This window comes from Amblyomma mixtum, chromosome 2 (genome assembly GCF_055824585.1).
Source record: "Amblyomma mixtum isolate Tamu chromosome 2, ASM5582458v1, whole genome shotgun sequence".
Taxonomy (NCBI): domain Eukaryota; kingdom Metazoa; phylum Arthropoda; class Arachnida; order Ixodida; family Ixodidae; genus Amblyomma; species Amblyomma mixtum.
Window position 1 is genome coordinate 61,269,679 of NC_143013.1, and position 27,769 is coordinate 61,297,447.

General features: G+C 45.7%; 1 protein-coding gene across 1 annotated transcript; it reads right to left on the minus strand.

The window, feature by feature from the left end:
* Positions 1–2,977: 2,977 nt before the first annotated feature.
* On the minus strand, positions 2,978–27,722 carry LOC149359513 (sodium-coupled monocarboxylate transporter 1-like). The gene is made up of 16 exons (XM_089569066.1): positions 27,384–27,722; positions 25,789–25,857; positions 25,334–25,385; positions 24,942–25,009; positions 23,483–23,563; positions 21,224–21,297; positions 19,136–19,276; positions 15,546–15,675; positions 14,275–14,363; positions 13,346–13,455; positions 13,201–13,268; positions 11,615–11,701; positions 10,527–10,693; positions 8,396–8,493; positions 5,603–5,724; positions 2,978–3,100 (listed from the first exon to the last, which is right to left on the minus strand). Exons 1-16 carry the CDS (start codon positions 27,720–27,722, stop codon positions 3,014–3,016), a joined length of 1,782 nt encoding a protein of 593 aa, XP_089425192.1. The 3' UTR covers positions 2,978–3,013.
* Positions 27,723–27,769: the final 47 nt, after the last annotated feature.

The window sequence follows — 27,769 nt, forward strand, 5'->3', positions numbered from 1 at the left end:
CTTTTTTTTAGGTCATCAGTGTCAGCCTGCGAGTTTTCAAGGTTGTCGATTATGCTTCTTTGTTCTTTGCGAATTTCACGAACAGCGGTTCGCATCTCTCTTTCAAATGCTTCACGGGATGCTTTCATTTCTTGTCGCAGTTCCTCTTTAAATTTGGAAAATTCAGACTTGAATTCTTTAGACATCTCTCGTGCAGGTCAAACCAAAAAAACAAAAATTGGCAGCAGCGACGACGTAAGTGCAAGATGCTACAAGTAATAATGTTTGCTACCAACCTGCAGCAAGGAAAACGGATGGGCTTAGGCGCAGTACGCTGCTGGTCGTCGCTGCTGCCAAGTGAGGACTGTATCCGGGCTCAGCGCTGTTTTATACTCTTCTTTCATGACGTAGAAGTCGATCGCTGCTGCAGATAGCAAGGTCCACCGACGAGCAGGCTTCCAGAGATAGCCGGGCTTGACTGGCCACGTGGTAGTCACGAAGCGGTTTCGGGCTTGGGCGAACTCGCAGCTGCGTGGGCGGAAATCTTCAGCAAGGAAAACGGATGGGCTTAGGCGCAGTCCGCTGCTGGTCGTCGCTGCTGCCAAGCCTGGTTAACTCATGGTTTTGATTTGCTGGGTTATAGGCATGTCTGGCAATGATATTGTTCGAGATTAAGCTCTGACCTGCTCGAGCCGCAGATGGAAGTTGGTGAAGACGACAATGTGCAGTGCACAGCGCGATCCCTGTTTAAAAAAGTTGTATGATGCAGTAACCTCATAGAGGCTTCGTCATAGAACTATCATAGAACTTGTATGATATTGAATGACATCCATACGGTGAGCTTATCATTTTGCAGAAATGTATGACAGTTGTAAGACAATTGTATGATGTCTGTATGACAAAGTGTATGAGTTCTATGAGTTTATTGCATCGTACAACTTTTTTCGGCAGGAATGTCTTGCAATTTAATGCAAGGGGTAGTAGGCTGAGTCGTTAGCATAGTGTTCTCGTGCAGTGGCCAGCAAGGCTGATATGTTCGCGCGCCGCTGTGGGTTCGAAACCCAGCCGCGGCAATATATGTTTTATATTTGCTCTCTAAAGATCAGCGACCCCACAAGATTCTTGGTTTGGTTCTACCGTTGAAGTAGTGATTCCACACTAAAAAGCCTCCTCATGCAACGGCATCCAAGGGGATTCCGCGGCCGTATGCTGCTTAAATTTCAGCGTTTTCACTCTGCTTACTGACATTTGGACATTTCGAGACAGGCGTCAGCATCTATTAAGAATGTGCCAAACAAAGCTAAATTAAATCCAAATTTGCGTTTCTGTAGTGTGGCTATCGTTCTTAGTTGCACTTCCCGGATAGGTTTACAGTAACGTTGCTACTGTATTGAGATTCTTGCACTTAATTCTGCATCGGAAGCAGTATCCGCAGTTACAGCCAGCCCATTCTTTAACAGTATCGCCCGAGCGTTGAGTAAACGACCGTACAACAATCTATGACGAAGCGAGGTGACAGAACGGACGAAAGTTCAGGCAGTTTTCAGCGTCTCTTGGCACACTCCTTTGTAACAGAGCGCTTTATGTCGGTTTGTTCAATGCTCGGGTGAAGCTGTTTGACAACTGCCCGGTTGTACATTACGTGTGGTCCAAGGAAATAAAATTAAATATCACCTGTGAGAAGACTGTACTATTAGATGTGTGTTCAGCATAATATTTATATTGAGCTCTCACTCGTTTATCCGCTTCTCACCTGTTCTTTACCTACCACACATGCTTATGGTAATATATATGTGTGAGAAATCTCGGCTATACCTGCTGTTGGTACTTGCGTTAGAAAAGTACAAGAAAGTCCGGTACTTACCGGACCCAAGACCAGTGAGGGACCGTACAGCACAACTCCCAAGTAGACCAGGTGGAAAATTAAAAATCAATTACCAAGTCTATGGAGACGTGCCAGTAGAAATTGTGCACTAAAAACTGGCGCCCCTGGTCAGTCCAGAAAAAAATATAACTCATTGACTATTCCATCTGTAACTGTTCGCCGATAAGTTTTCTTGCTTGAAGAAAATTGTACAAGCATCGTGCGCGATTGTTGCCGAAGCAAATCATGTGCTTTAAAAAAGTGGCAAGAAGGATTGCGTCAAAAGCGGGACTTCATTACAGTGCAAATTTGCAAAATACCGAACACCGTGCCACAAACCATGTGGAGATGCAAGGAACAGGATGGAACCATCGGCACCAAAGAACTAAAGGAAGAGTACTGGGAGGCTAAGCTGTCAAGCCCCAGCCTGGGTGACCAGCGAACTCTTGTCAATCGTACTCGGGAAATGGTGGGTGTCCACGGCTTGCTCGACAGAGGAGGCTCTTCGCCTAGCGCGAAGACTTTTTGCCTGCTCAAGCGAAAAGTTTATTTCCCTCTCTCACAAAGCTCCCCATGTTTCGCTGTGTTAGATTTAGTGGATATTTTCTGTCACAAAGAACAAGAGTCATAATTTGGACTTCGCACTTACTGCGTGACGTTGTATTTCAATTCGAAATACTGGCACTCACAAAATACTCCCACTTCTATGTCACGCTGTACACATGTGAAACGACACATAAGAGCTTTGCGTTTGAATCTTTTCCACTACTGCCAGCTTTTTGGTTTCATTGTTTCTTATCTCTTGCAACAGGGAATAGTTAATGGCACCGACTATATAGTTGCAAAATGTAACACCTATGTTGATTTACGCAAAAGCATGCATCATTTTGGCCGTTCACTAACTAACAACATCAGTGACAGTGCATATTACTGCCAGCCCTGTATTGGCTCACACTCCATGAGAAAATTCTCGTTTATTTAAACCTTAAACGGACGGGAAGATGCACGCATGCGCGACGTCTTTCCACGCATTTTTCTGTTCTTGCTGTTGCCTTTGCTTCAGACCAATAAATGAATGAAAAGTATTTTATTTTCATAATTTCGGCATTACAAACACCAGGATCCCTCTCTAGATAGCAATGTTCAGAGATAGCATATAATCAAAATGCGCTAATGTGACGCCGGTTTGTATTGTGGCGAAGCAGGCGGTTGATGCTCTATCAGCAGAGTATTGAGTTCAACAGGCGCCGTCCCATTCTGCGTGAAGAAACAGCAACATTAAAAAAAAAGGTTCACGGTTTGGAGACGAGAAAAACCTTTATAATGGCACTGCACGTCTGTTTTGCAGCATTCTTGAACGGTGACAGTACCCAGCATTATAAATACTGAAAATGTATGATTACCGCCGTTAAGGGCACAATATACAGGGCGTCCAAGCTAACTTGGACCAAGATTTAAAAAATACCTAAGCGTTCTTCTGAACTGAGATTGCGTGGATGTTGATAGGGCTTATCTAAAGTTACAGTACTATTTTCTTGGTCCTCCTATTTGAATAACTAGTCGAGATAAAAAATTAACTTTTTAAATTTAGCTTGAACCGTTCAAGCATCAATAGCAGAGTTGTGGAGCTCCACAAATATTGTCCAACCCTGGCACTTCCAACGAGATGGACTTAGCGTGGCCGTTTTTATTCGGGAAAAACGAAAGCCCGCGGACTTTAAAAAATACCACGTGACAGCGCGCTCCGTGCGTCCGAATGCGCCGCGATTACAGCGCTCTCATCCGTTCTTTGTAACAACCATCACTCGCTTCGCGCCTTTCGTGCTGCCCAAGACAGGGCTTGGCGTTTTGCTTGGTTCCAAGATGAGCGTCTATGGGTACAGGCGGCAGTTCCAAGAAAGCACAGCTCCCGTTTCTGCGGCGATAATTGCGCTGTCACGTTTGCAGAATGCATGCGGAGGAACGATGACAATCTCATTAGTTTGAATTCGGGGGGCAAGATCCCAACAAGCAAAGATGCATATAACAAGCCTGATAACGTCGTGCGAATTGCGCTGAAGAACAGGAGCCGCACTTTCTTTCAATTGCCACCCGAACCGACTGGCGCTTATCTCGGAACCAAGCGCAACGTGAAGCCCTGCCTTGGGCAGCATGAAAGGCGCGAAACGAGTGATGGTTTTTAGAAAGCACTGATGAGAACGCTGTAATCGCGGCGCATCCAGGCTCACGGAGCGCGCTGTCACATGGTTTATTTTAAACTCCGCGGGCTACCGTTTTTCCAGAATAAAAACGGCCACGCTAAGTCTATGTCTCTCGTTTGAGGTGCCTGGGTTGGACAATATTTGTGGCGCTCCACAACTTTCCTATTGACGCCTGAACGTTTTGAGTTATATTTAAAAAGTTAATTTTTTTATCTCGACTAATTATTCAAATAGGAGGACCGAAAAAATAGTACTTTAACTTTAGATAAACCCTAACAACATCCACGCGATTTCAGTTCTGAAGAACGCTTAGTTTTTTATAAATCTTGGTCCAAGTTATCTGGGACACCTTGTATATACATACATGATAAGTCGTTTGTTTTGACTGGTGACACAAACAGATAGACAAAAATTACCGACACAGGGGCAGCTGCCGTCACAACTAAGATATGCAGGTGATATTTCCTCTCTTATGAAAACACAACGTGGCGCTGCAAGATGCGTACAGAAGAAGGCAGTTTAAGCGAAGAAACGCACCCAGGAGCATAAGATAATTGTCCTGTTTGAGACCTAATACAACTGATCTAAGATTTTCTTCACTTGAACTTCAACGTCACCTGATGCCAAACGTCATTACCGATAGACCGACTGACAGGTGAGACATCAGACTCGCTTTCTACTTGGCTGCTTTAGTGCACGCCACCTAGATCGGGCCGACTATTCTGCTACTAACATAGATATCAGGAATAATCTCTGACGATAAAGTCTCGTTAGCCCCATGTAGCTAACAAATATAAACAGTGCTCCCACATTTAGAGCCTGTTCTTTGTTCGTCAGCATTTACGATTTTTCAAGTTAAAATTCTGCACAGGGGCCACTAGTTGCCTCGCTGAAGTGCAGCGTTATGCTCCGGCAGTTTATCGTTGTCTTTTCTTTTTCAAAATAAATCTGCAGTTTTGTCTGCTTGCCTCCAGACTTATTCAGCTCATATGCCGAGGTAAACGATAATGCAAGTCAGATAAATTTCGCAAATGAAGACCGCACATAGCATCTGGAAAAGTCAGTGTAATAGTTTAAAATATAACCGAGAAAATTGAGGACAAACAAATTCACATTCACCAACATGACAGGTGAGTTAGTAATTCTGCCCTCATTCGCCCTGCCTATTCGCACTTATTTCTGAAGACCTAACAGCATGAATTAATCCCCCGAACCAAAACTTCAGCACCCAGGTAGCGTTCGACAGGTGCTGTACCGTGCATGTGCGGGAATGTCTTGTGTACATTTGCTCAAAAATTGCTGAATTTTCAGTTGTGTCTCTACTGCAGTCATTTGCCTAGTTTAATTTACACCTAGTCCTTACCCTCTAATTCTTCTCTTCCCAAATGTACAGGCGTCAACAAGGCACTATGCTCGGTTCAACGTCCTGCCTTTCCATTAATCTGCCTCCTTCTTTCTGCGTAGTCTTCATCCGACGAAATATAGAATGAGAGGATGAATGGGATTATAAGCTATTGCCTGCTGTTCTAAAAACTTGGTCACCAAATTATATACTGACAGTCGTCAATGGTTCCATGAATACACTGTGTGTGTCCCGGTCTAGTCGGCCGTAGTGTCCCATATAACGTCGGACCAGCGGGCAGACGTACTTCGGGTCCACCCGGTCCTTCTTGCTGCGTTCTGTGTAAAGAAGTTTATTTAGTGAGTGCATTTTGACAAATTACATGGCATCGTTGCTGCCACGTAACTTCAGCCACCGTAGGCCGAGTAGGCATGGTCACGCTACACACCTACATACTTGTCTCACTTATGCGAATCGGTACTCTGAAAGTAGTAGTTGAAGAATGCGTATTTTTATGTCCCAAAGTGGTAGCGGGTTTTAGAAAGTCCTTTAACGTGGTGGACTAACATGAAGCAGTAAGTGGCCTTATTGCATGTGGCCTGCAGTGAAATGCGGCCACGGTACTGGAGACTCAATTCCATGATCTATGGATCAGGAGCCGAAGCCATCGCAACTTGTCAGGGAAATTATCTTGTCAAGGATTGAATGGTACGTGGCTTTTGTGCATTAAGTGCTCGTCCTCGCTATCTCTTCTGGTAAGTTAGCAGATTTGCAGCCTTAAGCTCGACTCCTGTCGTGAGCGGCACCTTCCAACAAGTGAGAAGTCATTGAGAGAAATGGTTTAGAAGAAGATATTTGTCGCTTAACTTGAACCGACCAAAGAAAAATGTGTCAGATGCTTACTTTCACTCCCATTTTTCATTGACAGTGTGATGGTACTGTACATACAAAGCTCTGATTCCGTTTGCGCTGTTCTGAGGTATATTTTTTTCTGCCGTCGATGACTAGCTCACGAAGAAAACACAACCAGGCGCTCTTTTCTGCTAACGCTGCTGCGTAGAGCTCTCAGTTTCCAATGTTTTCATTATTCCAGAAGCTTGTCGAAAACATGGCGTCCAGCACTCGTGCTCTAGTAAGTGCCGGAAAAGCTACTGCTATGAAGTCTCCTGAACCTGGGTCATCATTACTGCGTTAGGGAAGGCGTGTCTTTTGTGCATAGATCGGGTTACTTAGTTCAGTGAGGATTTTATGTGATGGCATGTCCAACGTGACAGATAAGGACACAGACAAGTAAAGACGTAAACACAGGCGCATACAAGCTTACTGGAACCTTCTTCACAGAGTATGCAATGGTCTTACCGCAATTATTTCTCCCATTCACATTAAGCACTCTTTTAATTTGCTGCGACTTTGCTTTACTCATGCCTCCACCATCAAACCCGCTAACCTTCGCTGTAGCCGCGCTATAAAGGAATTGTGAGGACAACTCTGTCCAGTTATTGATCAGCGTAAAAAAAAATCGTTCTCGGGCTATGTTGACGCTTGTCCGATCGCAAAACATGCATTTATCGGTTAGAAAATTAGATTTAAAATCTTCCGTTCGTCGATCCAAACTCCTAATGTCATTACCGGAAAGAATGGATTGACACCGTTTGGCGTGAATGCTGGTTTAGCGTAGCCTCAGGGATCCATGTCGGGAAATCGTCGTCGAAGCAAGCATTTTAATTGAGAAATTGGCCCGTGATGGTAACATCCGTATTTCGTTTTTTTTTTTTCTGGCTTATAAAGGCTCTGTTTTCGGTAAGACAGCTGTGTTTGTAAATGACATGTGGTGCGCTATATATACGGGCCAACTTCTATTTCTCCTCAGTGCCCTTTAGCTTTTGTGGGTTCGAGTACTGGTCATCTCGAGCATGCAATAATCGCGGCCAATCAAGCAAAGTACTTGTTCGTGCAATAAAGTTTCACCGTACGTGACTCAGTTCAGCGGCATTAGTAATATTCCGTACTTGATTCTTACGATGTACATAGCGATTGTAGTTGTTTAGGGTTTAGAGTGCAGCGGCTGTTATGACAGCTTACAATATCTGGCGTATCTTGTAGCATTTTTCTTACCTATCTACAGAGAAAGATACTTAATACAGGAATGCATTTATTAGATTCCTCTTCGACTTTTTTTTTGTCCGCAGATTTTTCCCCTCCGTCCGTCTAACCACATCACGAGAAAACTCAGGAAAATGGCTATCTCCAACTGGGTCACTGTCAGTGCCACGTGGTTGTGAAGGGTAACGGACTGGATATTAGGAGAAGGCAAGCGTAGCAGGGGGAGGCAGAAAGTTAGGTGGCCGGATGAGATTAAGAAATCTGCATGAATAAGGCGGCCGCACCTCGCACCTGACCGGCTTGATTGGAGAGATATGGGAGAGGCCTCTGTCCTGCAGTGAGCGTAGTTTGCCTGATGAAGATTAGGATCCCCCCCAAAATGATATAGGCGAGTCGCAGCACTCCCGTCCGTCGACGTTCTTGCTGGAGCAACGATGGCCCCCTATACCTCCCTGTTATCTGGCGTGCATGTCCTAGGAACTTATGCAAAGTGTATATACTATAATACAGGAGAAGCTGCGAAGCCTACGCTCTAGTACGCACCATCCACACCACCCCCCTAGAATCTGCCTTGCCCTTTTGCAAGCATGATAACGTTGCTTCGTTTAGATTACTAGATCTAAGCTCTGGACAGTCTGTGCAGCCAATCTGTAATATCTGAGAAAATGTATTCTCTCTCTCTGAACCGCTAAATATTCTCCAAAATTTTATTCACCGACTTGTGAATGGCACCAGGCTCCCCTGCGATGAGAGCAAGAATAGGAAGCTTTTTACAGAAATAATCGGGGCGCAACAGGGGAACTTTTTCTGCGTCTCACCGTGGATGTAGCCGGCAATTGTCTGATAGGCTGTGCCAATAACACGTCAAAGCTAATTAACCTTGTTCACAACAAGGCGCCAGCTCACCGAAGATCAGGCTGATGGCCAGTGACACAACGATGTGTGTGATGACGCCCACGAGGACTATCCACATGAAGGAGATGTGGTAGAACCGAAAGATTCCGCTGGAGAAACAAAACAAAAACGTAATCAGGCGATAGTTAAACTGTAGTGATAGGCTGACTGGCAATATTCGCCCGGTAGCGGAAAGGCGATTGCTTCTTCGGCTTACTAATTTATTGTACACCTGCTGCCTCAACCGTACGCCATCAGACATTGCGTAGCCACAGCAGAATGTCGAAAGATACAATACAACAGCATCTGCGCGAGTGTAACGATACCAAGCGATAAGAAAAATCGTAAACGTGGGATCTCTAAAGGGAACAAGAAATCATAATGTTAGCAAACGATCAGGCTAGGCATCTTTTATGAGTATCCTGCTATTTGTTTTCCTATCAAAGATTTGTACACCTCAGGAAGCCAAGAAATGAAAATGAATTTAAAGAAGGTGAGGACAGTGGCTGGTTCTTCGGTCTCGCAAAAATTGCCTCCACAATGAAGGACACGACTGAAAACAAAGCTCAATATCTGAGGACTTGACCAGAAGTTAAGTAGCAGTAGCAATAGGTGTATAAATAGTATTAGTGGCAGTAGCTGTAGTAATAGTGATAGTGTCAGTAGTAAGAGTAGTAGCACAATTAGCAGTATGAGTGAAAATGCAGTTGTACTAACTTAGTTGTTGTAGTTCAAGCAGCAGTACTGAACTGAAAAGTGAAAAATTTTTGGCATGAAAATGGAGAAGTACATGAAAAAATTCCCTGAAGACGACCTTTGTTCAGTTCCCCGAAATACTTCCATCAGGCTCTCGGTTCAACGTCAACGTTGCAAGGAGTTCTTTGTCAACGTTACCAATATGTATGAGGTGAAAAAAGTCATAGTCAGCTGATGCAAGCTTTTGCGTGGCAGCCTCCACACCATGCACATATTCCACATTTCTAGTATTGCTTTCTGTGCCTAAAAAATAGTCATGCCGTTCCAGTAAGGGTCTGCATCATAACTAGATGTGTGCACAACACTGGTGATTGCACTCTGACGTGAAGAAAGGTGTAACATACTGATATAATGGAACAGCATAGCGCTCAATACAACGGCGCGAAAAATGCATACAAACCAGCTGCTCGTTTCCTTGGAAGCAAAAATGCAGAGGTTAACTTATTTTCTGAAATATACTTTTGTTTTCCTCAATATAGTTTCATACTTCTTTTAAGTAACCCAACATTGCCACCTTTTTCAAACTTTCACAGTCGTATTCATTCTTTCTACACCATACACCAATCCATCGTTTGCCGCTAAAAACCAAACCTAACCTTCGGAAGTCCGATCATAATATGCAGCCTATAAGTCGCGTTCATGCAAAAACCTTGGTGTGGACGAATGCTCATATTTAATGTTCAATCCAGCGCCAATGAATGAGAATAATAGACTAGTTTAAATCAAATTCATGGTTGATCATGCGATGTGAGGCTACAAATCTGCGCTAGAAGTATACTGGTTATACAGTTCGCTTTTACATAGATCGAGTTTCCATTGCGTCTCGAATTTTATTTCACCGTTTCTTTTTCTCGCCGACACAAGGCACAAGACTGGATAAGACGACCGAAGGACGAACACGGGCAAGGTTCGTTCTTCATTCGTCCTGTCCACTCATGCGCCTTGCATCATCGAGCCATGCACCAACTTGCCTAACAGTCGATTCTTCTGAACGTCTTTTTTTTCGTTCCGCTGGTCAGTGGAGTTCTGGTGGATTCGAGCTTCAGGAGGGCGGTTGGTGAATCTCGTTGTTGTGCCCTCCACTACGGCGTCTCTCAGAGCCTTAGTTGCTTTGGGGCGTTAAACCCCATAAACCATAAACCGTTGTTGTGAGATGCATGTTTACCATGGCTGCCCGGATGGGGCCCGATCCGGCCTGTTCCGCTGGGGGCGCTGAGGGCTGAAGGCTTCACATGTACACGCAGACCACGGCTTTTTCATCGAAACAGGACTATACGGTTAACACAGGAATAGACTGAGCCTGTACGAATGATCCAAAGGGGGACTTCATCCCCCTGTGCACACCGCTGAAGTTGTACACTGGGCGTAAAAAGCGCTTGCGACCTACGTTGGTGTTGGCGGCGGAGAGTAAGATCCGGCTGTGATGGTCCTGTTGAAGTCCCTGCAACCAGTTGTGGATGTCGGCAAGGCGTCAGCTTTGCGCGGGTACACAATGGATCCTAAGGCCAGCCATCCAGATATTGCCAATGATGCCAGAATTCCTGCTATGGCGCCCTGCGTAAGGTATGCCCATGAATGCGCACGACACACGTTGTTAAGATCTCAGAACCTGTGTGAGATAGAATTTTGCAATCTGCAGGCAAAGCCAATTGCTGCAAAGTTTCATCTATCCTAGAAGAAGTGTAGCCCACCAGACGGAACGAAGCAAGAAGATGCGAAACACCCAGTACTCTGTGTGTGTGTCGCACGTTCTTGCTTCGCGCTTCGCCTTAGCTCGCTAGCCCTGCTCGCTATTTTTATTTTGTCGTCTGACGTTTAGCTGCGACTATAGTCGAGTCTTTATCTCGATAAAGTCGGAAATGTTTCCTTTCTTGCTTTCTCTTACGTCCTTGTCGCTTCCCGTGGCTGTATTTTGCAAGCTTTCTTTTGCCTTCCTTTTCTTTTGTCTCTTTGTCACTTGCCAGGCCCAGCTTTGATAACGAATCCGGCGTGCGACATTCCTTTATGGCTTTAAGCCCTGACGCCCCGTGAGTCCGCTGTCAACGAAAAAAATGGCAAATGAAAGAAAGAAAACGTAAGAATACTTAATAAATAATGTTTCTGGCTGCTTTGTTCAGAGTGCTGTTTATATAACATCCCTTTGCTGTAACAAATCCTTAACTACCAGAAGAAAGCTAGCACGCCGGGATCACAGCAATAGATGTGATGATTAAAATATGCCTTGAATCTAGACACTTTTTCTAGATGTCAAATCAGCACCCACCTCACCCGCCGTGACAACAGTCGGGCCACATGCCCGCACCCACACCTCGAGCAATATGCATATAAGAAGATTTTCATTATATATTTGTTTTAATCAATAAATTAAGGCGACATCAGACAAAGGTCATTCATCACAAAAGTGTTGAATGTTTGCCTTAAAAATGACAAAATTTTCATTAGCGGATGTCGCACAAGATTTAAACGTGGTGTCACCTTTTTCTTGCAGCAAGGGAAGAAGATGCCCAGAATGAAGATGGCTAGACTGGGACCCCCCATGGCACCCACCAGTGATGTGGAGGCCTGCGTTTGCGGCGTAGTCGTATTGATTTTCTTTTGCTGCGTCAAAGTTCCTATACATATCATCATCATCATCATCATCATCATCATCATCATCATCATTTATTGTCCCTTAAAGGCCCCTGTCGGGGTATTACATAAGGGGGGAGCGTATACAAGGTTGATGTGGAAAACAAAGGTCACAAAAATATAACAATGCAATATAGGAATATAAAGAAAAGCAAAGAACGCGATAGTTAGAACGCTGCAGGTAAAAAATGCCTTAAGGCCACAAGCACCACACACGTCGGCGAAAGGTTAGGGCAGCAAAACTCAACACAGGAAAAAGGATTTCATATAAACACAAATCGAAGAAAAAAAAAGAAAAAAAAGACATGTCAATCCAGGTGATCTAACAACATCGCCTTAAACCTTGTCGCATCGTGCACATTTGTTAGTGAGTCGGGCAGAAGCTTCCATTCTTCAATTGCGGTCGGAAAGAAGGACTTGTTAAAAGTATTGGTGGAGCCATAAAGTCGTTGGACGCTATTTGAATTAAAAGGGCGGCGCGATGTACTAAAGGGAGGAGATATAAGGGAACCTGAAACTGAGATATAAGATGTATGTATGCAGGATGCGCTTGCAAAACCTGAAACTATCTTTAGATAAGTTATAATTTCGTCTTATAATTTCGTGGAATTGAGATTAGGTCTGAAAAACCGGAAAAATAAAGATGTATGCTGCTCAAAAAGAAAGGTAAGAGTTCCTGATTAGCCAACATAGCGTTTCTCAACAGGATGACAGCGCATAAAAAATGCTGTTTCAAGCCTGCGTTCGAAAGGAATTCAATAAAAAAGATATAACTGTTAATGCAGTAATAGTAAAACAAAAATAGGCATATTAGGATGTCCGTATTGCTGGCGCCTGTGAATTCTGTTACTACTTTCTTGGATTTCATGCCATACCATCAAACGGTGCACAGGTTATAAATGCGGCGCTGAAGAAAAGGGAGACGAGGTGATCGTTACGCAGCAGTAATTAAAAGCAAGGAAAGCACAAGGAAATTCTTTGTTGTGTTACGATGCAACTCTGTTCATGTTATTATGTTTACTAGTTTATTTCGTTATAACCGCCATGTTACTAGCTTCCTTCATTTACTTGTTACAATGTTTCCTCGGCTGCACTCAATATATGCTTCTTTGTATTCATGGCCGGCGCTAATGTGACGACAGCACCGGGTATTTCTCTTGTTATTATTCGCTCGCAGTAAACACAAGTACAGTTGAACCTGTTATGACGTGTTGAACACATTATAACAGAGTTGAATGGGCTGAGCTATTACTTCGTTTTAGCCGTAGCTTCATTATAGCCAATGCTGACCGAGTTTCCAAGGGTAATCGACAGTCCTTCTTTATATCCACTATTTCGCTATAAACAGTTTCATTACAACGAGGTTCGGCTGTATTCAGCTGTGAAGGTTCTACCTCCGTTCTAGGTAAGCAACACAGTTAAGGCATGCTTACGTGTACGAGTGACTCCATGGATCCGGCAACAAAAGCGACTGCTATGGACAGCACGCCGTACGCCGCAGCTGCAATTCAGAGCGTTTAATTCTTTCAACCATTACACAAAGTCACGTTATGCAAAGCGTTACTGCCAGCGACATACCAGTGAATCTAGTGAGCCGAAGAGCGGAGGCGTCCGGGATATTTACGCGAGGGCGAATGAAGTCGTCCCATGTGATTGCGGCCAGGGCGTTGTAGCCGGATGACATCGTGCTGCGCAAAATTATGAAATGCATTTGCGCTCAGGTTATGCTTTCGAGGCAGCATTATCCAGTCAAGCACAGAAGACAAGAAAGAAAGCGCATGTGTTTTGTAAGTTCAGATATGGGCGGCTTCTTTCGCTACTGCGGTATGCTGAAAAGTATTGTTGGAGGTAGATTGCTGAAAAATAATAAAAGAAGTTGGCGGCGGATAAAAGTGAAGACGAACATGGATATTTGGGCTTTGGCTATTCTATGCTAGTACTTGACTGTTGAATCAAAGCTCTGGAAATATTTACAGTGGCACTGCGATCACGGAGATACACCACAGTCGTATTTCCCTGAAAAAGCCTCGGCATCACTTGTGGCTCTCATCTTCTGCTAAGCAAGTCAAACTGTTGCCAGTCTTTACACATATCACATGTTTCCTTGTAAGTTCCTCTCCGGCTCTTCCTTAGAGCAGCAAGTGATCCTTTATGAAAACAATTGTGAAAGAAGGAAGTCTAAACAATAGAAAGTTATGCCCCACCTTGTGGCATGTGTACCACCGGGAAACCAATCTACGTTGCATTTTCTTCTTCATTTCTCAGTGAAATTTGAAGTCGGAGTTTCGAACCTTCGCTTTGATTGCAAATCATGGGAGAGGCTTTTGTCCTCCAGAAGACTTTGCTAGACTACGATGACGATTCACGAAATAAATTACAGTCATTTATTGTTTTCTTGCATAAGACACATACTTTAATTCTCTCCTCGTAGCATACATATATTTTTTATTCACATGTCCCGGTATTCGCATCGGAAGGGACCTCTCCCATTCGCCGCGAAAACTGACCTGAGTGAGCCGCTGTACACAGCTGCCACAAAAAGGCCGCTGATTCCCGGGTATCTTCCTAGTAGGCCTTGCACTGTGTACGGCATAAGCTGCGAAGGAAATAAGATTCGAATGAAAATAATCAAAACTCCTAGACGATCTTCGGTGGATTATTTCAATGCGTTATCATTTTCTGTTGCTGCTGATTTTTTGTAGCTCCGCCCGAAAGGTAAAATGCAGTAGTGTCAGTGGGTTAATGCTCATATATGCAGAATTGGTCCTTCTGAGCTTTGCATTCATAGATCCCTGGGAGTCCTCGTACCACTCCTGACGCAGTGGTGCAACGGTTAAGCGATGCGTTGCTGCCCTGGTCGGCGGCTGTTTCAAAGACAGTCACCGGTGGGTCTGGTGAGACCCAGGTTGCTCTTCCCGGGCGACCTCTCGCTGTCATTCGTTAGTATAACTGCCACCTGCCATGGTGGGCAGGGTGTTATGATGGCAAAAGTTCACGTGACCTAGGCGGCAGGCGGGTCACCAGCTTTTTCACTCGCAATGCTGCCGCCGACGACGACTGCGAATTTTCTGCAGAACGCAAACCTGTATGCTATATCGTTAATACCCATTTTGTCGTTTATTAGTTAGAGATGAATATACCTTCACTAACAGAAACCGTCACCAAACTTGTTATTCCGTGCCTAATTATTTCTTTGATCGTTTCACGAACCAGCTAGCGCTGTTCACGCGACTATTGCGGACAGCACCCGTAGTCATTTTAACGAGTTAGCTTTACGGCCCCCGCTCTGCAGAAAATCCGGCGTCGTTGTCGTCAGTGTTCTCAGCGAAAAATCTCCGGAGTAGTAACCTAGGTAGCCCACCTAGGTCACGTGAGTGTGAGCAAACTGACCATCGTGGCAGGTGGCAGTTAAATTAATGCTTGGTCGTCCCAGGTTGCTCGGCAAAAGCAACGTGGTTCGCATACGCCCCATCGGTGGCAGCACTTGCCATCGCAGAGCAGTGAAGCATTGCTTAACCACCGCCGCACTGCCCCAGATGTGGTACGAGGACTACCTGTGATTATAAATTCGAGAATGACCGACTCCTCATACATGGGCATTAACCCATTAACGCTATCGCTAAGGAGCAGCTTAAGTGCCCCCTACGATTTTTTTTTTGTTCACTACTTCGCTCTAGACGCACGCATGTGTTGAAAAGAACGTGCGAGGGGTTTTCTCGCCCACTATATGGCGGCTAATTATATGCCAGTCCAAGACCGAGCGTGTGGCTGTACTGACCTGGTCCGCCTTGTCGATGTCCCCAGTGAGTCTGGGGTCGCAGTCTCCGTACAGTGCGTAGATGGTCCATCCCGAGAGCAAGGACAACAGCACGACGAGGGCCACGGCGGGAATGTTGAGGAGCACTGCTCTGGAATGTACATGAAGCCGCACTGAGTGAGCTGGGCCCATGTATGTTTGTTTTAAAACACTGCCGGCGTGGAAGTTGGTGCCAGTTATTAGATGTGGCACCAGGCCAGTAGAGTGCTACTTGCGTTACAAACATAGTGTCCGGAAGCAAGATATAAATACTGGCGGCAAGGAACTCGCAGAGCGGTTGTCACTGTGTGACATGAAATTCAACGACAGCTGCTGGGGTGTTACTATCTCTCCGCCTTCCACGGTTAGCACGCTTCCTGTTCTTCCCTGAGAACCACCCTCCGTTTGTGGAATCCTCAGCGTTTGCCATACCCTTCCCCTCTATAGTAACCATACTCCATCCGAATGGTACCCGCAGGAACCACCTTGCGGTTGCTCCCTCCGCTCACGCCATATTTTCCTTCCACGGTAACTACCCTCTAGGTGGTTCCAGCGGCAACCCCTGTCCGTTTGCCCATTCTTACGCTCTCGCTATGTCCTCCTCCTTGAATGGTTACCACCCGGATGGTGGTAACCATTGAAGGACGAGAGTGTACGGGAGGGAACCCCCCCCCCCCCCTCTCCGCCTTCCAAATGATTACGGTAGTCATCACACTCCGGGTAAGCACTCCTTCCCTCTCGCCATACCCTCCTTCTTGTTTTCAGGGTAACCAGCCTACGGAAGGTTCCGGTGGCAACATCCCCCCGGTTACGCATTCCGCTGCTTTCGTCATGCCTTCCTCCTTCTACCGTCAGCACCCTGCTTGTGGTACCCATGGCAACTGTCCACCAATTACGCCAACTACTACACATATGCGAAATCCAGGAACGAGCGTTTAACAGCTGTAGCTGTAAAAACTGGACTGAAAGTGCGATGAAAAAAGTATTTCGACTAAGTGGCGCCGATGCCTCTTGACTCCTGTAAAGTGACACAGAGGACAACTTAATCAAGTTTTCTCTCGTAGTAAAAATGGATGGCTTGGCTCTTTATAGATTAACGTTTTTCCGGCAGGAGAAAGCGCATTTACGGTTGATAAAGTAGCGTTTAAAATTTTGGTTTCGCCTAACTCGATTCAAACCTGAGGCGTCGATAACGGACCTTTGGAAGCGCATAGGGGTGAGCCTGGTGTGAGAGATCAGTAACCTAATCAGCATTGACTCCAGCGCAAGTCGCTTGTGAAAATGGCCGAAGGTGACAATGACTGTAGTATTTCACTCTTTGGCCCGTTTTATCTAATAAATTCTCCCGTTTTCAGTGAATATGTCTTGATTATCATCGGAGCACTATGATCATTCGAATTGGCTTTTCGTGCTGGATGTTTTTGCCATTTGATAACACGATCACATGGAAAGAAGGGCCACAGTGTAAATCATTTACTTGCAACTGGTTGCCAGTAAACGACTGGTTGCAAGTAAACGACGCACGACCGGCCCGAATTTATTTTCGGGAAAGCATGGACTGGTTTCATGCAATCCAAAAGGCAGCTTCGGAGCCTCCCGAGTGGCTCTCAAGACTAGAGCCGTTGTGTATGTTGCGGGAATTTTAAGCTGACGAAGCCAGTCTCGTGCTGGCTGACCACGACAGTGTCGTATGTATATAGCGTTATGTGTATTTTTGTTGTGCAATGTCATGAGCCAAAGCCAGGCAATAAAGAAAAAAAACTAAGCGGTGGCCTTGTGGTAGAGCATCCGCCTCGCATTCGGGAGGTGCTGGGTTCGGTCCCCAGTGCCGCCGGGTACCCACCGGTTTCTTTAATGGGTACAAGATTTCCCCTGGCCTGGTGCTCGGCTCTTCTAGGGTGAGATGTTTGGAAAAAGGGTCGTAGGCCAAACAGTTGCCTTGAGGGATGAGAGATAAGTTCCCCCGTCAAGCAACCCTAACTCCGCCTCGTGCGGTAGAAGCCCAACTTGTGGCCCCTTTTTTTTTATGACTTCTCCCAAGCGTACACCCCTAAAGGAAGCCGAGCGCCAGGCCGGGGGACGCTTGTAACCATTTTTACCGGTGGGTGTCCGGCGGTGGGTTTCGAACCAAGCACCTCCAGCAGCCGAGACTGGCGCTCAAACCACTGGGCCACGACTGCGGTGAATGGGTGAAGGGGTGATGCCCGCCATTTATGGTCTGGGCATCACCCATGAGGAGGGTTGACATATAACACTTAGACGGTACAGGGACAACCACGAGACTGCACAGTAACAAACATCGAACCAGGTTTTCAGCGGGACGTTCGAAACTGGGTACGTCCCCGAAGGGCATAGCGGGGTCTACGGAGCCTCTCCCAGGACTTCACCCCCTGAAAAAAACCGATCTCCAGGTCGGGGGGAGCCTGTACCCATATACAGTGGGTACCCGATGGTGGGTTTCGAACCTGCCACCTCCCGCAGCCGAGGCGGACGACAAAACCAGGGAACATTATTAAGTATTTGTATTTCCCTAATCTGTTGCATATAAGCAAGGCGAGCATGTTAGCTCCTATTTACCTTGCCGTCTCTCTGGGAAGCTATAGCTTAAATGCTCTGGCATCATTACAAGCGGCTCTTTTCCCCCCTTTTTGAACATTGGCTTGCGTTACAGTTGTCAAGGGTATCTGTGGTGTGTACTGGTGTAGTTCAGTAGCCCTTGGAGAGTTACTGAAAAAATTAATAATTTCATTTCCCTTAACGACTCTCAGCGGCATTTGTTTGCGTGGCACATCTTTCCTTTTGTGCGCCTGCATTGTTACATAGTTTTTTTTTAAACTTTATTACATGCATGCGACGCGTTTAGCGCCGTTTTGCATCACACTCAGACCATACTTAACTGTAGACTATGAGGAAAACTGTGGTTCAGCGCTGTCGGTGAGTTTCGATAGTCCCTGGTTGTCCTTAAAGTGCGTCATATATGACTTCACGGACATTTACCCATCTCGCGTAGATCTACGCAAGATTATCATGGCCGGGACGGGATCCTGAACTTGTGCTGATCATCCGAACGTCTCTACCACTGAGAAACTGCAGAGCTGGTGCAGAGGTTTCGAAATACAGCGATTATGGCTCGAGAAGAACGGCACGCGGCATAAGTATGCCCGACCAAATTCAGCCAGATGAGTCAACTGGGGCTACTTATTTCAAAAGTGCGCTGTGTTTTGGCGGAAACACGCTGAATGTTACATATACATTGGTAATTTGCTTTGGTAATACACACACACACACACACACACACACACACACACACACACACACACACACACACACACACACACACACACACACGCGCGCGCGCGCGCACGCACGCACGCACACACACACACACACACACACACACACACACACACACACACACACACACACACACACACGCACGCACGCACGCACGCACACACACACACACACGCACACAACGAGAACGTGCTCAAATCATTGCATAGCCTTTTCAGCGTGTGGCGCGAGACATTCCTTACTTAGTATGTAAGGGCGAAACGTGTGTGTGCACTCACTTGCGGGCGTTCCTGAGGGATCCGATGCTGCAGTAGCGCTGCACCTGTGTCTGGTTGGCACAGTAGGAGGTCATGCTGGTCAGGGTCCAGCACAACGCTATGTTCCATGTCGTGTAGGTCTGGTACAAGCTTCCGCTGAAGCTATGCAGTGGCCAGGGAGGACAGCAAAATTGCATGAGCTCTTTCGACAAAAGGAGATGTCTCGTAGCGCTAGAGCGCTTCGAATCAAAGACTTAGAATGTGGGGAAAGTGAAAAAGAAGCTGGTCCAACTGGAAGTGAATTTATAGGGTAACCGCTGTAATCTTTCCTGTGGTAATCAAAGGATAGAAGCACGAACCCAGCGAGATGGAAAAGCAGTGTAGTGACACGCGTGGTGTTTTAACCATCGAACCCTTCGGCGCAATATGCCTAGGCAACAGGGTCCGCGCTGTACCGAAGCTAATCGCAGATTCTGCGGATCGCAGAACCGACTCAAGTAACATGCGCTCCTATCGGAATACGGAACAGTGAAAGCTTCAACGTTTCTCGGAGTCATTTGAATTATACACTCAGTTTTAACCTCACAGCCCGTGAAAACGAAAATCGAAACTTTAGGCAGAAACGGGGCTGTAATAACATACGAGGGGGTACCCAAAAGAAACCGGACTAAATTTTTTGGTCGGCAAAGCTTCTGTGGTACCGCGTTTTACCACTAGGAGCGCATAGAACAAACATTCCAGAGTCAGTAAGCCGAGTGCCGTCGTTGAAGGACGTCAGACTAGTTTAGGCAGAGCTTTAGAGTGACGACTGTTTTGTGTGAACGTCGTTTTTGCAATGGCTGATTTTCGTGAACAGCGTGCGCCGGTGGAATTCTGATTTTTGAAAAAGTTGAATGGAAACTCTTGAAATATTAAGAAAGACGCACAAGGACGATGCTATGGGGACAACTCAAGTGTTCCTGAATCGAATCCTGAATCAAAGCAACAATCATGCCAATGGAAAACTTCAAATTCACCTCGCCTCAAGAAAGCTCGTCAGGTGAAGCCAAACCTCAAAACAATGCTGATTTGTTTTTTCGACGGGAGCGGAGTCGTCCATTGAGAATTTGTTCCGCAGGGTCAGACAGTTAGCCAGGCTTTTTATTTGGATGTTTTGAAAAGATTGGGCAACAGTGTGCGGTGGAAGCGGCCAGATTTGTGGCGGTCGGGTGACTGGTTTTTCCATCATGGCAATGCCCCTGCTCACACAGCCCTGTCTCTACGACAATTTTGGGCCGAAATGGCATGACCCCTATTCCTCAACCTTCATAGTCTCTAGACCTTGCCCTGTGCTACTTTCTTTCTTTCCTAGAATAAAAAAATAGGTGAATGGAAAGCGTTTCGCTGATGTTGCCGAGGTGAAGAAAAAAACGACGGAGGCACTGTCAAGCATCACAAAAGATGAATTTAAACAATGTTTTGAAAAATGGAATGAAAGATTTGACAAGCGTATCATTGCAAGTGGGGAACACTTTGAAGGAGGTTGAAGGTCTGTGCTTAAAATGTGAACAAATAAGTCCAAACAAAAATAAGTCCGGTTTCTTTTGGGTACCCCCTCGTATATCAGGACACTCGGGTCTGTCCGCTCCAATGGTGTTATACCCAAGGTCCTGAACAGTATTATAATCACGGAAAGGAACTTAATAATTAGGTATATGTCCTGATTTTCTGCGAGTAACTGTTTTCAGTCAAATCGATGTTCTTTCTCTTTCTTGTATTTTCGCACTTCTTATATTACAGCATGCGCTTTATCTAGGACTGCAATAAAGGCAAATTTTATCTGGACGGTATAGAGCTGCCTTTCCCACTCCTGTAACTTCCGACATGGTACCTTAGACGCTCAGTGGCTGAAAAAGGGAGTCCTGCCATTGAAATCAGGTGGGGTGCAGGTCAAGTGCCTTATTTAGGTTGGCCGATCTTTAGACCAGTGCGGCCTTGCCGTCCTTGGCGAGCTAATTTTATGCGGCTGAAGAAATGAAGTCTCTTTCGTTCGCTGTGTTATTTGATGTCACTAGTGTTACCGTTGGACTTGGAGCTATTGCGCAACTTGAATGTTTTCTGTAGTCTTACTTGGTGAAAATGATGCGGCCTCCTTCGTCAGCGATTTTCCACATGGTTGCAAAACCTCCCAGGTATTTCAGACCCTGCGTCAACGTCACGCATAATGAATATGGCACAATAAATGGCGACTAAGGGTCCTCTGACGAGGGTATTACTTCATTGTAGCATCTCGCATTGTTTTCTGACATGGGATAGGAGAACCCAAGGTCCAAAATGCAAAAGTTGTCTTGATCATGCAAGTTTGCTGTTTTCTAGCGCCAGCGGTGAACAAGCAGTTTACTGGGGAATGCGCAGAACAATAAAAGTTAACGGGTGATCAGTGCGGGTGATGCGTGGAGAATTCATCAGCGTCAAATTCATTCGCATTAATATCATTCCAAGTTATCTGTTGCCCTTCTGCGGCTTTTCAAATGGTAACCTTTATTTCCTACTTTTTCGAGCGATGGTAACCGACAGGCAGCCGCCGCGCGGCGTTTTCTTTTCCATGAGCGTTCCAATGCTACCCCAATACTAAAAGCCCAAAGCGAGGAGGCGATTGTTCCTTCACTGCACGAAAATCGGGCTGTTGAGGAAAAGGAATATTGGCATTGTGTTGCGCCTTTTTATATCCCTACAAGATGGCGCGTTTTTCCATAGAGACCTATCGAACTTACTGCAACAGTTTTATAATGCTCAACAGGTGATTTTCAGCTAGGGAAATGTGCATTACGTTCCTCTACTTTCGCACTATTGCATCAAGATGAGTGTCGGCACTTGCATGAGTGAATTTTCCAACGTGGTATTATAAACCACAATGTTATATTCAATAGGACATCGAAAGTTTCTCAAAAGGCCTTGCACTTTCAAAGTGCGTATTGATGAATTTTTTCCTTGGTCCTTAATCCTAAAATCTAGATGTATGCGGCCATCACAAGTATGCAAGTCGCAGCTCAGCATCTCATTTTATTTCCGCATTCTGATTTCAGCAGATATGGATGCCTCTTTGACTCTAAGTGTCTGAAATATTGCTGTCTGAATATATTCGCGAATTTGTGCTGTGTTCATCAAACGCGTTTGATAAAGAGCATTACGTAGGTGTAGTCCGTTACATCCTTTACACTGCTCAAGCGAACAAAAAATGGCGTATATAGAGCAAACGAATAGCCATTACGCGCCGCATGAATCGACAGCACAAAGACCCATGCGCGATGTGGGGCAATTGAGACCAGGAAAATAAAGCTTATAAGTTGCTCAACTCAAACGAGAATGCAAAAGAGACGTATAGAAAGCCACACGAACACTACAGAATATTAATATCCATGTGACAGGAGTACGAACATCGTCTATATCCAAAAATGTGTTTTACTTGGGTGCAAGATTCTTTTGTACGTTTCAAGCGGACTGCGCCAGACAGCAAGAGAACAGAAGGGATATCTTTTGTATAAATAAACGGTCGAAACAAAACTTTGGTGGTGGGTTGTGGATCTTTGCGCATAAAGCATTTTTATAGCAAGTTGTACTGGATCGACGCGGTGGCCTGGTGGTCATGTGTCCTGTCATTTCCCTCCTATCCTATCTTTTTTTTTTACGCTAGTAACTAAGCCTTGATTCAGTAACCAACTATCCCAATGAAAAGTACAGGCTAGTGGTCAGAGAATCCGTCTCGCATTTAGCATATGCTGGGCTTGATACTGAGGGTATCCACCGGATTTCCGATGGGTACAAGCTTTATCGCCAGGTACGCTAAAAAGCGCACAAATGAGCCTTACCCCACATAAGTGGTTTTAGAGGTCCGGCGCAAGAGGGCTAGGGCAAATTTCTTTTTTCACAAGTATTTCACCCCTGCAAAGCCGAGCACCAGGCCGGGGGAAAACCTGTGCCCATCAGAAAACTGATGGGTACCAGGAGGCACTGGGGACCGAACCCAGCACCTCCCACATGAGATGCAGATACTCATACCACTACGTTTTGCCATTTGACTCATGTTTTGAAGGCTGTGATTGCAGCGCATGTTCCGCAGAGGTCATATTGATGTCATTGGTTACGTTTATTGAAACCGCGTATGGTTATAAAACTTCTGCATCTGATGAAAAGAGAGAGAAAATTTGCATGCAGTTACGTCGTTACGAATGCTTTGATAGCCTGGGTAGCCTTCGCAGCCTATGACCACTCGCTCTGAAGCTGGAACTTTTAAATACAGTTTTAGTAATATTTGTACTTGCTTTACGAAGCTTTTACAAATACACGTTGTGCACATCATTCAATGGTAGCAGGCTGTGGAGAACTCACAGATCCAATGACCATGGCGTATCCCACGAATACAAGGACCATTTGGACCACATCTGTCCACACGACTGCTTTTATGCCTCCCTGCGGAAAGAAATTGTTGTACGCATGAGTGCAGACATGAACAGCGTGGGGATGTGGGCCCCTGAACACAGTTTTGTCCCGGTTTTTATCAAAAACCGGGACTGAATTCGTGGCTTACTTTAAGACCCCAGTGGCCACAGCTCCATGGTTACAACCTAACCCTATCGAACTTTAGCCATAATGTGGTGCGCGGTACTAACAGCGGTTTTACGTGACCATTTATACAGAAGAGCCCGGTTATATAGTACTCCAAGAGGACTGGGAAATGTTTGACATTAAGATAATTCGCTACAAAAAATTCCAATCGATAGGTCAATCTTTAACGAAAACGCACGAATACAATGCATTTCCGCTGGTGGCGTGTTTCTAGCAGTGGCGTTCTTATCGCGTTTCTTATCGAACGAGCGGCGAAATTGGAGCTCGATGTACAGCACCATCTTCTTACACTTTTACACAGGGTGTTCAAGAAGATAATCTGTGAGTTCGATGTAGCCAATAATTCGAAATATAAGAGACTGATATATCCGGGTCCGACTGCCACACTGATTTTGGCTGCAAATACGGCCTGGGCGAGCGTATATTCCTGCTCGGCGATGTACACGCACTACAGGGGACAAAAAATATCAGGTCGTCAGGGTGTCGACCGCATGCACCGCTTAGTGGTCCATTGCGGGATTTAAGGGCAGTGTTAGAGAAGAGCGGCACGCACGGTTGTATTCATCATCATGCATGCATGTGCGCGGTCTCAAGTGCTCAACTTTCCTAATTTTTAATGCTAGGCAGCAAACAGGTTCGTTGTTTAGTCACCCCACTTGACTAAAAGCATTCAGGACTTTTTTAACGCGACAAAATTATGTATCGTTCGGCGGGAAACCAAACGTCGGCGCGACTGAAAAATCCTGATTGGTCGAGAGTGTAGTCATGTTAAAAAGCAGTGTAAGTGAGATGGAGAAGGCTGGTCAAGCGGAATCGATCAGCTATGCTTTGGGTCGGTAGCCGGAATCGCTAGTTCTATACCACTGAGGAGCTTTCTGTCAATGAGATAAATGGAGACCCTGTACAAGAACTTAACCCCGTACAATAGGCAAATTACATTGCAGGAACACTTAATTGTGGTCACTTAGCGTCGCCAATTAATATGAAAGAAGATGTTCAATAAAGCAGTGTTTTGGCAATAAGCGTGTCGATGTCTGCGGAAGAGTGCGTCAGGGGACCCCCAAGAAGCTGTAGGGAACTATCGCACCATACTCTTAAGCTGAACATGACTGTTCCGCAAGTGCTTTTTTCCAGATTTAGCTGCCAACGGCCCGCTAAACGAGCTTTGTTTGAAAATGATATGATCATGCTGATGTCCAGGAGCTTTTCCAAAAGCACTTACTATTGTGGTGTAGAAGGTGCACACGGCTCCGTTCAGTAGTATAGAGGACCACACCGGGAAGCCGGTAACTGCATTTTGCACAATACATTAAGTACAATCACATCACAACTCCACGATATCCACGGCAAGCAGCCCAAACCTAAGGTCAGTTTACCGACTTTATAATCATGAAGGTACGCTGTAATGTTACTATTCAGCGAAAGGGAATTGCTTGCAAAGAAGACTCATTCATTTATGCAGATGTGAGCTCACTAAACGAGGGCACAACTTGTTCTAGTCGGACAGCGAATTGCACCCGGCTATTTTGGATGCAGCCATAACCTTCTCGCTTCCGTTTACTCGTTAAGAGAGAATGGAACAGAACTCCAGAGCATCCGGACGTGTGTCCTTACCAGATCCAAGAGCCAGTGATGGTCCGTAGAGCACAACGCCCATGTACAGCAGCTGTAACATGAAAAGAACGGTTGGGTTCCTCTTCTTGTACAGCGTCATGATTCATGAGAATTCATGACTCCCTTCATCAAAACTGTCTTAAAAGGGATGGTGGGGGATTTTGCAGCAAACTCTTTTCTTTAGTGGCTTAGTAATGGTTGTCAAAGTATGGTGTGCTCCTGCGGAAGAGACTAGTGTAAGGAACACTGGGGCCAAACGAGGTTAGAAATAAGATTTCTGTGCATTACTCTGGTGGGAATTTCGGTTGCGCTGCAGTAGACGTAAGAGCCGATAATTTAGACGTCCTTGGAGATGCAACGAAGCTTGCCACTGCTTAAACTGGTGATCCAGATCAGTATAGGTGCGGAGTTCCCAACTGTCCCCCAAATGCATCTCTAGAGTGAAGGGTTCTCACCGTTTGTAAAATGAAGACAAAGGATGCTATGTTTCTGACAGCGGTTGACTTGAACCTTTTCTCCAAGTACTGGAACAAAAGAAATGAGAAAGTGAAATGTTCACAAGTTTCGAGAACTTCTGGAGATAAAGGAAATCACTGTATTACCGCAGTGCCACTTCCCGCCACCCCACCCTCCTTTTTGGGGGGAGGGTAGGGGGAAGGGTGAGAAGTGGGCAGGCCCACGCCCACGAAAGAACTAGATTTATGATGGCCAGCTCATCGCAGGTAGCATATCGCATATCAGTATAACATTCTTAATAAGCGGCGGCTATTGTCGAGTCTGCTATCTTCACGCACATCTCACAACTTCATAAACGACGAAAAGCGTCCTTCATGTAGGATAGCTGTGAATAGCAAAAAAAAAAATCAAACGAACAGCTAAATGGAGGCCATATGTCTCGGCGTATCGCTAGAATAAATTTAGTCTTGTAATCAAGAAATGTTGCAGGGAAGACATCAACCTCAACTTTCTTGGGCGCCACGCAGCTATCGTGCGATCTTGGTTTTAGAGCGTAACCAGAAGACATGACAAATGTATACGACGAGGTTTCCTATTTTTCACATCTACAAAGACTACGATGTCAGTGCACGTTAACGAATGCCAGGTGGTCAAAATTGCCGGAGACCTCCACTACGGTGTTCCTCATATCTTGAGTCGCTTTGGGACGTTAAACTTCATAAAACCAAACCATGCATTCGTCGACCATTTAGTTAGTTGAAGGAAAAGACGAGCTTTGATGGGCGGTGAAGGACACTGAAAAGAAATGTTATTCAGTGCCGAGAGTAGGTCAACCAGGTGGCCATGATTTGAGAATATGTGTTCCCCCATCAAAAGTACACGGCCCAAGGGGTTTGCTTGTGAGGCCTTCTGCACGCCTCGCTATATATCCTCACCAACCGTAATCTCTCGAAAGTGGAATGGCATCGCGTCCTCAATTCACCTAAGCTTTAGACTGCTATATTTGCTAGGGAGTCCCGCTAAACGGCTTAGAAGCAAATCCTTTGGGCTGTATAATTCTAACAGGGGCTGTACATCATTTATATGTCGAATTAAGGTCGAGACTTTAAGGCTTAAACTATGTACATAACACGGTAAACTATATTTAGAATGCAGTTGTGCTGCGAAATGAAATTGAATACGGCTAGGTCATCTATGGTACAGGTCGAAGCAGTATAAGAGGGAACACGGGAGCGCGTGGTTTCCGCGCTTAGTGAGGCGGTGCCACCGAGAACCGGTAAGAATTCGCTTCAAAGGCACATGCTTAGTAAGCACGGTCGGCTACTCTTTCCGCGCATGCACCTGGTGTCACAAATTCTTACCTGCTCTCGGCGGCAGTGCTTCATCAAGCGCGGAGACCACGCCCTCCCATGTTCCCTCTTATGCTGCTTCTACCTGCACATGGTTTCACTGAAAGAAAGACTGTTGTTTTTTCATCCCGACGCCTCCCTTCAACCTCTTTGTATCCAGTAGTCAGAGAGTTCGTCAGTGCAAACTTTTTGACGGCACGTATTTAGAATGGGCCGAGAAATGGGAGAAGAAATGAGAGCCATACCTCGTTGACACTGGTGACGTCCATTTTGTAGAACATGGGTAAGAACGCGAATGCAGCAACTAGGATCGCTATTCCAGAAAATATCATGCCTATCCAGATAGTAGAGCCCCGTATGAACACTTCGGAAGGCAGTCCCAGGATAGAACTGGTAGACACAAAGCTGGCCACCATTGACACTGACACTGGTAGCCAGCTGAGTTCCTTGTTTGAAGTCAGGAATTGCTTGTTCGACGTCCTTCGGCGATCGCGCCAGGCGAAGTATATGCCTATGGCTGCTGACAGCACCAGGATGCTTCCTAGCATGGCGTAGTCGTACGTAGAGAAGGTGGACACTCCCATGCTGGACTCCTTCTGTACCCGCTGAAGGCAGTTGTGGGCGTAGCTGT